At 51.7% G+C, this 15,333-nt stretch overlaps 1 protein-coding gene across 1 annotated transcript in view; it reads right to left on the minus strand.

The window, feature by feature from the left end:
* The window catches only part of LOC308141621 (growth arrest-specific protein 7-like), a gene marked incomplete at its 5' end in the record, with an annotated part of 17,911 nt that extends 4,928 nt beyond the window's left edge, over positions 1-12,983 (minus strand). The window contains 8 exon segments of the mRNA XM_080511828.1: positions 2,463-2,594; positions 4,087-4,165; positions 4,677-4,751; positions 8,939-9,054; positions 11,106-11,144; positions 11,146-11,169; positions 11,171-11,197; positions 12,663-12,983. Of these exon segments, the coding sequence (XP_080367954.1) occupies positions 2,463-2,594; positions 4,087-4,165; positions 4,677-4,751; positions 8,939-9,054; positions 11,106-11,144; positions 11,146-11,169; positions 11,171-11,197; positions 12,663-12,983 (813 nt within the window).
* Between the last annotated feature and the right edge of the window lie 2,350 nt (positions 12,984-15,333).

Here is a 15,333-nt window from a genome sequence, read left to right on the forward strand (position 1 = left end):
AAAACACTCCGTACCTTCTCCACACCGCCGTCCTGAACTAAAACACTCCGTACCTTCTCCACACCGCCGTCCTGAACTAAAACACTCCGTACCTTCTCCACACCGCCGTCCTGAACTAAAACACTCCGTACCTTCTCCACACCGCCGTCCTGAACTAAAACACTCCGTACCTTCTCCACACCGCCGTCCTGAACTAAAACACTCCGTACCTTCTCCACACCGTCCTGAACTAAAACACTCCGTACCTTCTCCACACCGTCCTGAACTAAAACACTCCGTACCTTCTCCACACCGCCGTCCTGAACTAAAGCACTCCGTACCTTCTCCACACCGTCCTGAACTAAAACACTCCGTACCTTCTCCACACCGTCGTCCTGAACTAAAACACTCCGTACCTTCTCCACACCGTCCTGAACTAAAACACTCCGTACCTTCTCCACACCGTCCTGAACTAAAACACTCCGTACCTTCTCCACACCGTCGTCCTGAACTAAAACACTCCGTACCTTCTCCACACCGTCGTCCTGAACTAAAACACTCCGTACCTTCTCCACACCGTCCTGAACTAAAACACTCCGTACCTTCTCCACACCGCCGTCCTGAACTAAAACACTCCGTACCTTCTCCACACCGTCCTGAACTAAAACACTCCGTACCTTCTCCACACCGTCCTGAACTAAAACACTCCGTACCTTCTCCATACCGTCCTGAACTAAAACACTCCGTACCTTCTCCACACCGCCGTCCTGAACTAAAACACTCCGTACCTTCTCCACACCGCCGTCCTGAACTAAAACACTCCGTACCTTCTCCACACCGTCATCCTGAACTAAAACACTCCGTACCTTCTCCACACCGTCCTGAACTAAAACACTCCGTACCTTCTCCACACCGTCCTGAACTAAAACACTCCGTACCTTCTCCACACCGCCGTCCTGAACTAAAACACTCCGTACCTTCTCCACACCGCTGTCCTGAACTAAAACACTCCGTACCTTCTCCACACCGTCCTGAACTAAAACACTCCGTACCTTCTCCACACCGCCGTCCTGAACTAAAACACTCCGTACCTTCTCCACACCGCCGTCCTGAACTAAAACACTCCGTACCTTCTCCACACCGTCCTGAACTAAAACACTCCGTACCTTCTCCACACCGTCCTGAACTAAAACACTCCGTACCTTCTCCACACCGTCCTGAACTAAAACACTCCGTACCTTCTCCACACCGTCGTCCTGAACTAAAACACTCCGTACCTTCTCCACACCGTCCTGAACTAAAACACTCCGTACCTTCTCCACACCGTCGTCCTGAACTAAAACACTCCGTACCTTCTCCACACCGTCCTGAACTAAAACACTCCGTACCTTCTCCACACCGTCCTGAACTAAAACACTCCGTACCTTCTCCACACCGTCCTGAACTAAAACACTCCGTACCTTCTCCACACCGCCGTCCTGAACTAAAACACTCCGTACCTTCTCCACACCGTCGTCCTGAACTAAAACACTCCGTACCTTCTCCACACCGCCGTCCTGAACTAAAACACTCCGTACCTTCTCCACGCCGTCCTGAACTAAAACACTCCGTACCTTCTCCACACCGCCGTCCTGAACTAAAACACTCCGTACCTTCTCCACACCGCCGTCCTGAACTAAAACACTCCGTACCTTCTCCACACCGCCGTCCTGAACTAAAACACTCCGTACCTTCTCCACACCGTCCTGAACTAAAACACTCCGTACCTTCTCCACACCGTCCTGAACTAAAACACTCCGTACCTTCTCCACACCGTCCTGAACTAAAACACTCCGTACCTTCTCCACACCGCCGTCCTGAACTAAAACACTCCGTACCTTCTCCACACCGTCCTGAACTAAAACACTCCGTACCTTCTCCACACCGTCATCCTGAACTAAAACACTCCGTACCTTCTCCACACCGCCGTCCTGAACTAAAACACTCCGTACCTTCTCCGCACCGTCCTGAACTAAAACACTCCGTACCTTCTCCACACCGTCCTGAACTAAAACACTCCGTACCTTCTCCACACCGCCGTCCTGAACTAAAACACTCCGTACCTTCTCCACACCATCGTCCTGAACTAAAACACTCCGTACCTTCTCCACACCGCCGTCCTGAACTAAAACACTCCGTACCTTCTCCACACCGCCGTCCTGAACTAAAGCACTCCGTACCTTCTCCACACCGTCCTGAACTAAAACACTCCGTACCTTCTCCACACCGTCCTGAACTAAAACACTCCGTACCTTCTCCACACCGTCACCATCCTGAACTAAAACACTCCGTACCTTCTCCACACCGTCCTGAACTAAAACACTCCGTACCTTCTCCACACCGTCCTGAACTAAAACACTCCGTACCTTCTCCACACCGTCCTGAACTAAAACACTCCGTACCTTCTCCACACCGTCACCATCCTGAACTAAAACACTCCGTACCTTCTCCACGCCGCCGTAGCGGCTCGCCAGCTGCTTCCTGAGGTCGGCGATGTGATGGTCGTACTTCTTCAGGTCCTTCTTGAAGTGGTCTCCTCTGAAGGTCAGCAGCGGTTTCTCCACCTCCGAGTGGAGCTGCAACACAACAAGTCCTGTTTCTGACCAGACGATGCCAAACAGCTTCATGTCAGATAATTTAGACGAGTTCAGACCTATGAGGCATTTTGTTTTCTGTGTGTGTGTGTGTGTGTGTTATTTATACCCACAGTCAGTAAAGTGCAGTTTAAATGATTTACTGACTGATTAATTGATCATTTTCTCTCTTAAACATGGCGAGACGTTGGCGATGGCCCCCTGCATTATTCATCTTGTGTTTTGAGACTCGGCTCCTCGAGCTTCACTTTTATTATGGTGTTTACCGGTGGAGTGCGGATCTTCTCTCAGAAATCAATACGTCTGAGGTTTAGTTGGCTGCAGCTCAGAGCCTCCAGTTCCTAATAAAGTCTGTTTCCCATTGGGACGATGACAGAAAAGGATGGTTTTCCTGCTTCTGATGAGGAAGTGTGTTTACTGAGGGAGAGGAGCCTCCTTGGTGCAGAACGCTGAAGCTTCGTGCTGCTCATTAGGACCAGAGAGCTCGTTTACTGCGACTCATCAGAACATGTGTTTAATCAATGAGACACCGGAGGACCTTCTTTACTTAGAACCAGCTCTGGAACCCGTGCAGTCGCGTTTAAAGGAGATCAGGTGATACTGCAAACTTGAAGCTTCAACTACAATCTTCTCATTTTCTGACAAAGTGACCATGTTCTCTGGACTATTAGTCACTTTTTATGAGTTGTTTGTGTGATCGTGTAGATTTTATATTAAAATATATGAAACGTTCCATCTCTGACCACAAGGTGTCGCTGTGTCGCTGCTTCTTAGCTATGTTGGGTCATTATTTATTAGTTATGTTACTATTTTGTTTGGTTTGGTTTTGCCTTGTTTGCTTTGCTCTGCTACGTCTGCTGTTTGTGTTGGTTTATCTTTGTATTTGTGTACCAACATGTCAGAAATAAAATAAAACTAATATCACAACAGAAAACTGCTACAGTCCCACAGAAATACCTCCGTTACTGTTGATTTACACTGAGGGACGAAGAAACATGTCTCTAAGAAGTGAAAAAGATCAAAAACATTTTTAGCAGAAAACCAGTGGGATCATAAATGTCATCAATCAGCCTTTTCTTAAAGACGTCACTGAGCTGTTTGTTTACAAGGTAATGATCTGAAAACAGAATCCAACAATCTACTGACCGAGTGCAGAACAACTATTTACTACGTTGTTTCCGTTGTTTTGTAAACAGACAACAAAAGACAACAAGTCTTCTGTTTTCACTTTGTCGTGACCTCGCGGTCCAGAGAATACGGTAAATTTAGTTCTGGCATCCGTGTTCATTTCTGCCACCGTCTGAAAGTATTGAAAAGAAGCTAAAATATAGTTTTGAATAGCTGATGCTGGATGAAGTGATGAAATGTGAGGAGTTGGTTGTGAATCCACATGGTTTGTTGGAGAACTTGAGGGTGTGACGAAGCAGAAGGTACCTTGTTAGAGAACTTGAGGGTGTGACGAAGCAGAAGGTACCTTGTTGGAGAACTTGAGGTGAACTTCGGCTTCGTCATGGAGACTCTTCTTCAGCTGAGTCCAGGCTTCACCCAGAGTCCTGAACAGACGTTCACATACACATTCCATTCCAGCAGTGGAAGCAGGTCCAAGCTTCCACTGCTACAGATTTAATTCCCGTGAGAATGAACAGATTGACGGCGATGTCCTATTTTGCAGCTCTGACTGATTTGTTTTGCAGTTAAAAAAAGATTGATATCGTTTCCTTTAGCTTGTACTGTTGTTCTGAGCACTTTGGCATTTACAAATGTAAAGCGCAATACAAAAAAAGCATTATTATTATTATTATTATTATTATTATTATTATTATCAGATTGATCAACCGCTGCCTTGTGAGGTTTCAGTCAACAAAGCTAATCAATAAAACCGGAGGAGGCTGAGAGAAGCAGAACCTGGCATTGAGATCAGCACTTTGAAAAAAATGAGAATCAACAGAAAAGTCATGCAGTTGCAGGATTTTTACGAATCTGGAGTGAAATCAAAGCGTCTTTCTGACGCGGCGGCTGAAAGAGGTGAAGAGTTTCCTGTGAGGAAGACGAGCGGCGCCTCACCCTTCCTCCTGAGCGGCCAAGGCGCTCACAGACAGCTTGGACAGGTTCTTGGCGTATTCCTCCTCGATCTTGATCCTGAACAGGGAAGCAGCCAGGAAACACACATCAAAATACTAAAGAGGATTTTGTTTCACTTTAAGTGGGAAAATAACATTAAAACCAATCAGTTCATTTCTGTATAAATGTTCATTTGTTAGCTGAGGATCTGCAGCTCAAACTGTCTGGTGACAGAAATCCCACAAGACTAGACTTTGTTTGTAATTCTATGTAGAGGATAATGACATTTCTGGTGCTGCTCCCTGGATGTGGCTAACGTGAGCAAAATACACATAAAATAGATAGAATATTCAATAGAAATGCACTAATAATATAATTGTAGAGATAGAAAGTTTAAACGGGAAATAAAGTACCAATTCAAGTGGGAAGAAGCTAAAAGTGACTTTATTCGGTCGGTATTATTTGAATAATACGCAACAGAACAGAAAGAATTAATTAATCCCACAAGGAAATTCTGAGAATAATTAAACTGGTAAACTGGTGGTAATCAGTAATTGAAGTGTCTTTTCCCAGTTGGTCCGTTTCAGTTGAAGTTAATTAATGTTGTTTAATCTGTGTTCACTTCAAAGTGATTGGTCGTCTTATTGGCTCTCAGAGGTTGACGACAAACTGGGTTATTGGACTTTTCCCAAAAGGAAACTTTGTGAAGCCGGAAGAAAAAAGCCTCACATCACCAGACTCACACAGGAAAATCCATTATTGACACTGAGAGCGTCAAACAAGACCTGACGGCCAAAAACCGACTCCTGTCAGGCGGAGGAACGTTCCCTTGTTCACTCCTCACACCTCCTCACACCTCCTCACAACTCCTCACACCTCCTCACAACTCCTCACACCTCCTCACAACTCCTCACACAACTCCTCACAACTCCTCACAACTCCTCACAACTCCTCACAACTCCTCACACCTCCTCACAACTCCTCACACCTCCTCACACCTCCTCACACCTCCTCACACCTCCTCACACCTCCTCACCACTCCTCACACCTCCTCACACCTCCTCACACCTCCTCACACCTCCTCACAACTCCTCACACCTCCTCACACCTCCACACAACTCCTCACAACTCCTCACAACTCCTCACACCTCCTCACACCTCCTCACACCTCCTCACACCTCCTCACACCTCCACACACCTCCACACACCTCCTCACAACTCCTCACACCTCCTCACAACTCCTCACAACTCCTCACACCTCCACACACCTCCTCACACCTCCTCACAACTCCTCACACCTCCTCACACCTCCTCACAACTCCTCACACCTCCTCACACCTCCTCACAACTCCTCACAACTCCTCACACCTCCTCACAACTCCTCACAACTCCTCACACCTCCTCACAACTCCTCACAACTCCTCACACCTCCTCACACCTCCTCACACCTCCTCACACCTCCTCACACCTCCTCACAACTCCTCACACCTCCTCACACCTCCTCACAACTCCTCACACCTCCTCACAACTCCTCACAACTCCTCACACCTCCTCACACCTCCTCACACCTCCTCACAACTCCTCACACCTCCTCACACCTCCTCACACCTCCTCACAACTCCTCACACCTCCTCACACCTCCACACACCTCCTCACACCTCCACACAACTCCTCACAACTCCTCACACCTCCTCACACCTCCTCACAACTCCTCACACCTCCTCACACCTCCTCACACCTCCTCACACCTCCACACACCTCCACACACCTCCTCACAACTCCTCACACCTCCTCACAACTCCTCACAACTCCTCACACCTCCACACACCTCCTCACACCTCCTCACAACTCCTCACACCTCCTCACACCTCCTCACAACTCCTCACACCTCCTCACACCTCCTCACAACTCCTCACAACTCCTCACAACTCCTCACACCTCCTCACACCTCCTCACAACTCCTCACACCTCCTCACAACTCCTCACACCTCCTCACACCTCCTCACACCTCCTCACACACCTCCTCACACCTCCTCACACACCTCCTCACACCTCCTCACAACTCCACACAACTCCACACAACTCCACACAACTCCTCACACCTCCTCACACCTCCTCACACCTCCTCACACCTCCTCACACCTCCACACAACTCCTCACACCTCCTCACACCTCCACACAACTCCACACAACTCCTCACACCTCCTCACACCTCCTCACACCTCCTCACAACTCCTCACACCTCCTCACAACTCCTCACACCTCCTCACAACTCCTCACACCTCCTCACACCTCCTCACACCTCCTCACACCTCCTCACACCTCCACACACCTCCTCACACCTCCTCACAACTCCTCACACAACTCCTCACACCTCCACACAACTCCTCACAACTCCTCACAACTCCACACAACTCCTCACAACTCCACACAACTCCTCACACCTCCTCACACCTCCTCACACCTCCTCACACCTCCTCACACCTCCTCACACCTCCTCACACCTCCTCACACCTCCACACACCTCCACACACCTCCTCACACCTCCACACAACTCCACACAACTCCTCACAACTCCACACAACTCCTCACACCTCCACACAACTCCTCACACCTCCTCACACCTCCTCACAACTCCTCACAACTCCTCACACCTCCTCACACCTCCTCACAACTCCTCACACCTCCTCACACCTCCTCACACCTCCACACAACTCCACACAACTCCTCACAACTCCTCACAACTCCACACAACTCCACACAACTCCTCACACCTCCTCACAACTCCTCACACCTCCTCACAACTCCTCACAACTCCTCACAACTCCTCACAACTCCACACAACTCCACACAACTCCACACAACTCCACACAACTCCACACAACTCCACACAACTCCACACAACTCCACACACCTCCTCACAACTCCACACAACTCCTCACAACTCCTCACAACTCCACACAACTCCACACAACTCCACACAACTCCACACAACTCCTCACAACTCCTCACAACTCCACACAACTCCACACAACTCCTCACACCTCCTCACAACTCCTCACACCTCCTCACAACTCCTCACAACTCCTCACAACTCCTCACAACTCCACACAACTCCTCACAACTCCTCACAACTCCTCACAACTCCACACACCTCCACACACCTCCTCACAACTCCACACAACTCCTGCAGCTTCAGCTCATTGGACAGAGAAGAAAAGTGGATTTATTGAGCAGGAAGTGCAGCGTAATGAGACACTGGGACTCTTTCCTCCACAGAGGAGCCTCATGAAGAACCAGCGGACGTCTTTCACACCAAACCAGGGTGGAGGGACGGCGTGGTGGCGTGGTGGCGTAGCGTGGCGGTGTGGCATGGTGGCGTGGCGGTGTAGCATGGCGGTGTGGCGTGGCGTGGTGGCGTGGTGGCGTGGTGGTGTGGCGTGGTGGTGTGGCGGTGTAGCATGGCGGTGTGGCGTGGCGTGGTGGCGTGGTGGCGTGGCGTGGTGGTGTGGCGTGGTGGCGTGGTGGTGTGGCGTGGTGGCGTGGTGGTGTGGCGTGGTGGTGTGGCGTGGCGGTGTGGCGGTGTAGCGTGGCGGTGTGGCGTGGTGGCGTGGTGGTGTGGCGTGGTGGCGTGGTGGTGTGGCGTGGTGGTGTGGCGTGGCGGTGTGGCGGTGTAGCGTGGCGGTGTGGCGTGGTGGCGTGGCGGTGTGGCGTGGTGGCGTGGTGGTGTGGCGTGGTGGTGTGGCGTGGCGGTGTGGCGGTGTAGCGTGGCGGTGTGGCGTGGTGGCGTGGTGGTGTGGCGTGGTGGCGTGGCGTGGCGGTGTGGCGGTGTAGCGTGGCGTGGTGGCGTGGTGGTGTGGCGTGGCGGTGTGGCGGTGTAGCGTGGCGGTGTGGCGTGGTGGCGTGGTGGCGTGGTGGTGTGGCGGTGTAGCGTGGCGGTGTGGCGTGGTGGCGTGGTGGCGTGGTGGCGTGGCGGTGTGGCGTGGTGTGGTGGCGTGATGGCGTGGTGGTGTGGCGTGGCGGTGTGGCGTGGTGGCGTGGCGGTGTGGCGTGGTGTGGTGGCGTGGTGGCGTGGTGGTGTGGCGTGGCGGTGTAGCGTGGTGGCGTGGCGGTGTGGCGTGGCGGTGTAGCGTGGTGGCGTGGTGTGGTGGCGTGGTGGCGTGGTGGTGTGGCGTGGCGGCGTGGTGGTGTGGCGTGGTGGTGTGGCGGTGTAGCGTGGCGGTGTGGCATGGCAGTGTGGCGTGGCATTGCGAGGCACAGCTTACCTCTCGTGGACGAACTCGGACATCTCCTTCTGCATCTGTTTGCCCTTCAGCTGCTTCTGCAGCAGAACTTCCACGCCGGCGACCGAGGCGGCGCCCTGAGGGTCCTTCCTGTCCGTCTGAGGAGACACAACCAGGGGGGTCACACCTCGCCACGCCACACCTCGCCACACCTCGTCACACCTCGCCACCTCTGACACGCCAGCGTGAGTCATTGCCGTGCGGAGGAGGCGTCAGACACCGAGCGAATGACGATACGAGACGCTCCGACTCGGGAGTGTCGGGTTGTTGTGGAGCAGCAGCTTGTTGTGGAGCAGCAGGTTGTTGTGGAGCAGCAGGTTGTTGTGGAGCAGCAGGTTGTTGTGGAGCAGCAGGTTGTTGTGGAGCAGCAGCTTGTTGTGCAGCAGCAGGTTGTTGTGGAGCAGCAGGTTGTTGTGGAGCAGCAGGTTGTTGTGGAGCAGCAGCTTGTTGCGGAGCAGCAGCTTGTTGCGGAGCAGCATGTTGTTGTGGAGCAGCAGCTTGTTGCGGAGCAGGCATGTTGTTGCAGAGCAGCAGGTTGTTGTGGAGCAGCAGGTCAGCAGACGACACTAAAACCTCTGGACGCCGTTTGGAACAGGAAGCTGAGGAGGACGAGGGACGACAGACCGTCTCCCGCAGGACGAAGAGCATCTTCGTCTCGCTCAGGAAGGAGGCTCAGTTTGTCCCCAGTGTTGTCTGGAGGTTCAGTTTGTCCGAGTGTCGTCTGGAGGTTCAGTTTTGTCCCGAGTGTCGTCTGGAGGCTCAGTTTGTCCCGAGTGTGTCGTCTGGAGGTTCAGTTTTGTCCCGAGTGTCGTCTGGAGGTTCAGTTTGTCCCGAGTGTCGTCTGGAGGCTCAGTTTGTCCCGAAGTGTCGTCTGGAGGTTCAGTTTGTCCCGAGTGTCGTCTGGAGGCTCAGTTTGTCCGAGGGTCGTCTGGAGGTTCAGTTTGTCCCGAGTGTCGTCTGGAGGTTCAGTTTGTCCCGAGTGTAGTCTGGAGGTTCAGTTTGTCCCGAGTGTCGTCTGGAGGTTCAGTTTGTCCCGAGTGTCGTCTGGAGGTTCAGTTTGTCCCGAGTGTCGTCTAGAGGTTTCAGTTTGTCCCGAGGGTCGTCTGGAGGCTCAGTTTGTCCCGAGTGTCGTCTGGAGGTTCAGTTTGTCCCCGAGTGTCGTCTGGAGGTTCAGTTTGTCCCCCAGTGTTGTCTGGAGGTTCAGTTTGTCCCGAGTGTCGTCTGGAGGTTCAGTTTGTCCCGAGGGTCGTCTGGAGGTTCAGTTTGTCCCGAGTGTCGTCTGGAGGTTCAGTTTGTCCCGAGTGTCGTCTGGAGGTTCAGTTTGTCCCGAGTGTCGTCTGGAGGTTCAGTTTGTCCCGAGGGTCGTCTGGAGGTTCAGTTTGTCCCGAGGGTCGTCTGGAGGTTCAGTTATGTCCCGAGGGTCGTCTGGAGGCTCCGGCGGAGTCGTCGTGTCGGGCCCAGGTTTCGTCTCGGTGTGAACATGAGGCCCGCCGGGCAAACCGGACGGAACAAGTTCAAGTTGGGCCCAAATGACGACCGATATGTGTTTACTTCAAAATAAAAGTAAACACGTTCCGTTACTGATACCCAGAACTGACCAGCAGAGGGCAGCAGTGCTTGCTACCGCCGGTGAATTAGCGTTAGCATTAAAGCTTCGGCCAGGTTTTGTTAGACCTTGACAGGTTTTTTTGCACTGGAGAAGAAAATGTGTGTTTTAGGTCTCATCGTTTAGATTCAGTGAGAAAAAGAGAAACGTGATCTGAGATGATAGAGTTCTGACAATAGAACGACTTCCTGGTGTGTCCGTGGTGACGCCTCCATCAAGTCACCCTCTGACCTGCTGGGGCCTGCACTGATTGGTTCTTCAGTAAAAGGGGCGGAGCCTGAATGAATAAGCTGATTCAAGTGAGACTGAGTCCAGGAACACTAGAAGGTGATTGAGGTCACATTGATTCTTCTTCTCTCCTCAAACTGAGCGGACGTTTCCCCGCTGGAGGAAGGAACCGCCGCCGCACGTTTGTGAAACTGTTTCGTCAGGATGAGTCAGAAGGTGACGATTCCATCGGCAGGAACTCACCCAGAAGGAATCAGAGTAACTCACCCAGAAGTAATCAGAGTAACTCACCCAGAAGTAATCAGAGTAACTCACCCAGAAGTAATCGCAGTAGCTCCATTCGTTGGGCTTGAGGGAGCTGCTGCTCCGGACCTTCGCCAAGGGAGAGGGAACGTCACACCGTTGATCTGGAGGAACGACAAGAGTGTGAACATGAGAGGAGGAGGAGGAGGAAGAGGAAGAGGAAGAGGAAGAGGAAGAGGAAGAGGAAGAGGAGGAGGAAGAGGAAGAGGAACTGAAAGAGGAAGAGGAACTGAAAGAGGAAGAGGAACTGAAAGAGGAAGAGGAACTGAAAGAGGAAGAGGAAGAGGAAGAGGAGGAGGAAGAGGAAGAGGAAGAGGAAGAGGAAGAGGAAGAGGAAGAGGAAGAGGAGGAGGAGGAGGAAGAGGAAGAGGAGGAGGAGGAGGAACTGAAAGAGGAAGAGGAAGAGGAAGAGGAAGAGGAGGAGGAGGAGAGGAGGAGGAACTGAAAGAGGAGGAGGAGGAGGAACTGAAAGAGGAGGAGGAGGAGGAGGACCTGAAAGAGGAGGAGGAGGAGGAAGAGGAAGAGGAGGAGGAGGAGGAGGAAGAGGAGGAGGAACTGAAAGAGGAGGAGGAGGAGGAACTGAAAGAGGAGGAGGAGGAGGAGGAGGAGAGGAGGAACTGAAAGAGGAGGAGGAGGAGGAACTGAAAGAGGAGGAGGAGGAGGAACTGAAAGAGGAGGAGGAGGAGGAACTGAAAGAGGAGGAGGAAGAGGAGGAACTCGAAAGAGGAGGAGGAAGAGGAGGAGAAGAGGAGGAGGAGGTCAGACTGAGGAGGACCTGTGAGGCTCCAGCAGGCAGGAACTTTTCTCCTCTGTGTCTCGGGAACAAAACAACTGCAGGAGGTGTAACGGTGAGAAACAGCCTGAATACAGACTCTTCGCTCCACAACGTCTTCAATTACTCTCCGGGCTGCAATTATGTAATGTTCCCCATCTGTGCCCCCCCCCCTCCCCCCTCCCCCCCCTCCCCCTCCCCCCCTCCGAGTAAAAAAGTCTATTATTTATTCTATACACATTTCTTATGTTTTATACAAATCAATGAATGTTCTCATCGTCACTGTTTCTCTCAATGTGCCTAAAAAACACCTCAGAACAGAAACTGTTGGTATCGACCCGATACTGTATCGGTATTGGTATCGGTATTGGTGCATCCATAGCCTGAAGTACGTGTTTGACCTCTACTTCAACATCCCACGTTTCTTTCCTCTATGTGAAGATTTATTTGTAGTGTGAAGGTTTCCACTGAACTCTGAGTCCCCCCCCCCCCCCCCCCCCCCCCTCCCCCTCCTCCATATCAAGGTCTGGAGATGCTAATGTGGAGAACAAATAAAGACGGCGTCTGAACTCCAGTGTGATTTCCACCAGTCACTTTCTTCATTTTCTGCCTGGGAGCACACAGATCGTCACGGACGCCAGACTTTCCATTACACCGGCTGCACATCCATCATGACCGTTGTTCCTCCGCCTCTCGCTTCCCGCTGGAAATGAGAGCCTCCATCTGGCGGAGGCCGTCCCCCCGCCTGACGAGTCCCTGACGGCTGTTTAGTGAGCTGCTCCGGAGCGTTAATGGACTAAATCCTCCGGGCTGAACTGGGGCCGTTTCAGGTCCGCCTGCCGGGTTCGGGTCCCGCCTGCCGGGTTCGGATCCGCCTGCCGGGTTCGGGTCTGCCTGCTGGGTCTCTGGTCCGCCTGCCGGGTTCGGGTCCGCCTGCCGGGTTCGGGTCCGCCTGCCGGGTTCGGGTCCGCCTGCCGGGTTTCAGGTCCGCCTGCCGGGTTCGGGGCGACGGCAGTGTGAGTTGGGCAGGAAAAGCTGCAGGCGACACGTCGGCGTGGATTTGCAGTGGAAATGGGACATTTTGTCCTCGTCCAGCGTTCCTCAACGTTCGGCCTCATGAGGCTGCCGGCGCTGCTGACTTCATTAGTTTACTCTTCATTTATTTATTTATTTATTTATTTATTTATTTATAGCCGGGTTTTCTTTTTTTCCTGCCTGAATCAAAGAAAAATAAATAACGCAGCTGAAGCTGCCAACTCCCTGTTGAAAACCTGCAGAGCTGCTGTCTCTCATTAGCATTAGCATTAGCATTAGCACTGTTCTCAATGAAGAGCAGCTTCATTGAGAACAATTTTCATTTATAGATTTGTCATATCGATTTAAAGATTCATGTTTTGTTATTTACATGCTCTGTTTGTTTACATTTTGTTAACCTATTTTTCTTGTTTTGTTTGCACCTTTCTATTTTGATTTCATTTGTAAAAGTTATGTATTTTACTGTTTTCATTTGAATATTTAACAGACTATTGACGGCTCTTTGTTTACATGCTGCTTCTAATTGTCTCTCTATTTATCGATGGTTTACCTTTATTTGTCTTATTTATAGATTTCTCATGTCTTTATAGATTGATATTTTCTTGTTTACATTTCGAGTTTTTCTATCTTTGTTTACATTTGTGCAATCATCAGTCTTGTTTTTATCATTTTGTTTACATTTTAAGTTGTATTTGTTTGTAATCCTTCTGAAGAAAATCTTTTTTGATATTATCTCATTATTCAAATGACTGATAGTTTTTCATGCGTATTTCATGTGATGCCCCCCCCCCCCATCCTGTAGTTTCACTTCCTCGCCAGCCAATCACAGCGTCCCGCTGAATCCCGCCAACACTCCATAGCAACAAGTCGTGGTGAATAAATGTTTGATGAAAACATGAATCTGAGTCTGAAGGTGAAGACAAGGTTACGCCAGACGCTTCAATCCGCCGTCCGGGGGGGGGGGGGGGGGGGTGGGGGGGGGTGTTCCATCGTGTGTCTCCATGACAACGGCGGAGAGGTTGTACATGGCGAGGCTTCCAGCCACCATCACCTGTGTTTGTAGAATATATGAGCTGCAGCAGCAGGAACAAGAGCGCTGGGCTGGAGGTAACAGGACACGTGAAGGGTCTCCGCGGGGGTGGAGGGGGGGGGGGTGGAGGGGGGGGTATCATCTCTGCAAATATGATGCAATCATTGCCTGGCGGGGCCGGGGACAGATCAGAGGTCTGCCTGCAGCATCAGAGCACAAAGCTGCAGGACCGGAACCGTTAAGGTGGAAGAAGCAGGACCTGTTTGTTTTCATGGCGACACGTTCAGGTTCTCCGTCTCCGTCTCCACGGGAACCATCCGTCCTGCACCACAGAGACACGCTGCTCTTCTCTTTCAATGGAACAGCTCCTCTATGACAACATGAACATTCACTACCACACCTGCACCGACGCTGGTCTGGAGTCCAAACAACCCGCTACCATTAGTGACGTCACGCTTCTGTCCCCGCAGGACGGCGGAGGACGAGTCAGGACCGGTTTCATTACACCGAATAAAGAAAGAACACTATGTTCTACCAAAACATCAAGAGGAGTCAGATCAGCAACTTCATCACCAGCAGAATGAGCCTCATGGCGCTCAGGAGCCTAACTGCTACATGCTACATGCTACATGCTAAAAGTAGCTCAGGGTTAGTTGTGGTACTTGTACAGCAGAGTGACGGATGCATTACAAAAATCCTTCTGCTGATATGGAAAAGTGAAAAAGCAGACTTCCCCAAACAAAGACCCTCCAGTCTGTGGTGTCAGAAGAGGGACCCCCTGCTGGGACCCCCTGCTGGGACCCCCTCCTCAGCCACTGGAGACCCCAGGGTGTCCGTGGGCGTGTGGGGGGATCGTCTTCACTGCGGCGGCGCCCAGGAGATGAATGAATGGATGAATGAATGGATGGATGGATGGATGGATGGATGGATGGATGGATGGATGGATGGATGGATGGATGGATGGATGGATGGATGGATGGATGGATGGATGGATGGATGGATGATCTCTGGACCGTGAAGCCGTGGGCTGAAACTGTCAACGACTTGCCGGCAGCTGAAGCCGCTGCAGCTCAGCTGTCGGAGCGACTCGCCTCCCCGGCCCACGGTCGGCGGTCCAAACCCCGCCTCCGCCCGTCCGTCTGGCCAAGTGCTCTTGGGCAAGACAGCAAACCCCCGGCAACTGGCGAGTGAGTGACTGTGACACGTTACGTAAAGTTCCCCGGCACCGTGAGCGAAGCCAGCAGCTGAGTGGCGTTGGTCTGGTCGTCGTCGTTTCCTCTGAAAGGACGGAGGTTTGAACCCGACCGACACGTTTCGTCTCCAAACACGTCAAAACATCCGTCACAACTTTGTCGGTTAAGAAGAGAAACTACGTCAGATTAGAAACATAAACTAGTTCATGT

The sequence above is a fragment of the Blennius ocellaris genome (assembly GCF_963422515.1).
Source record: "Blennius ocellaris genome assembly, chromosome: 16".
NCBI lineage: Eukaryota > Metazoa > Chordata > Actinopteri > Blenniiformes > Blenniidae > Blennius > Blennius ocellaris.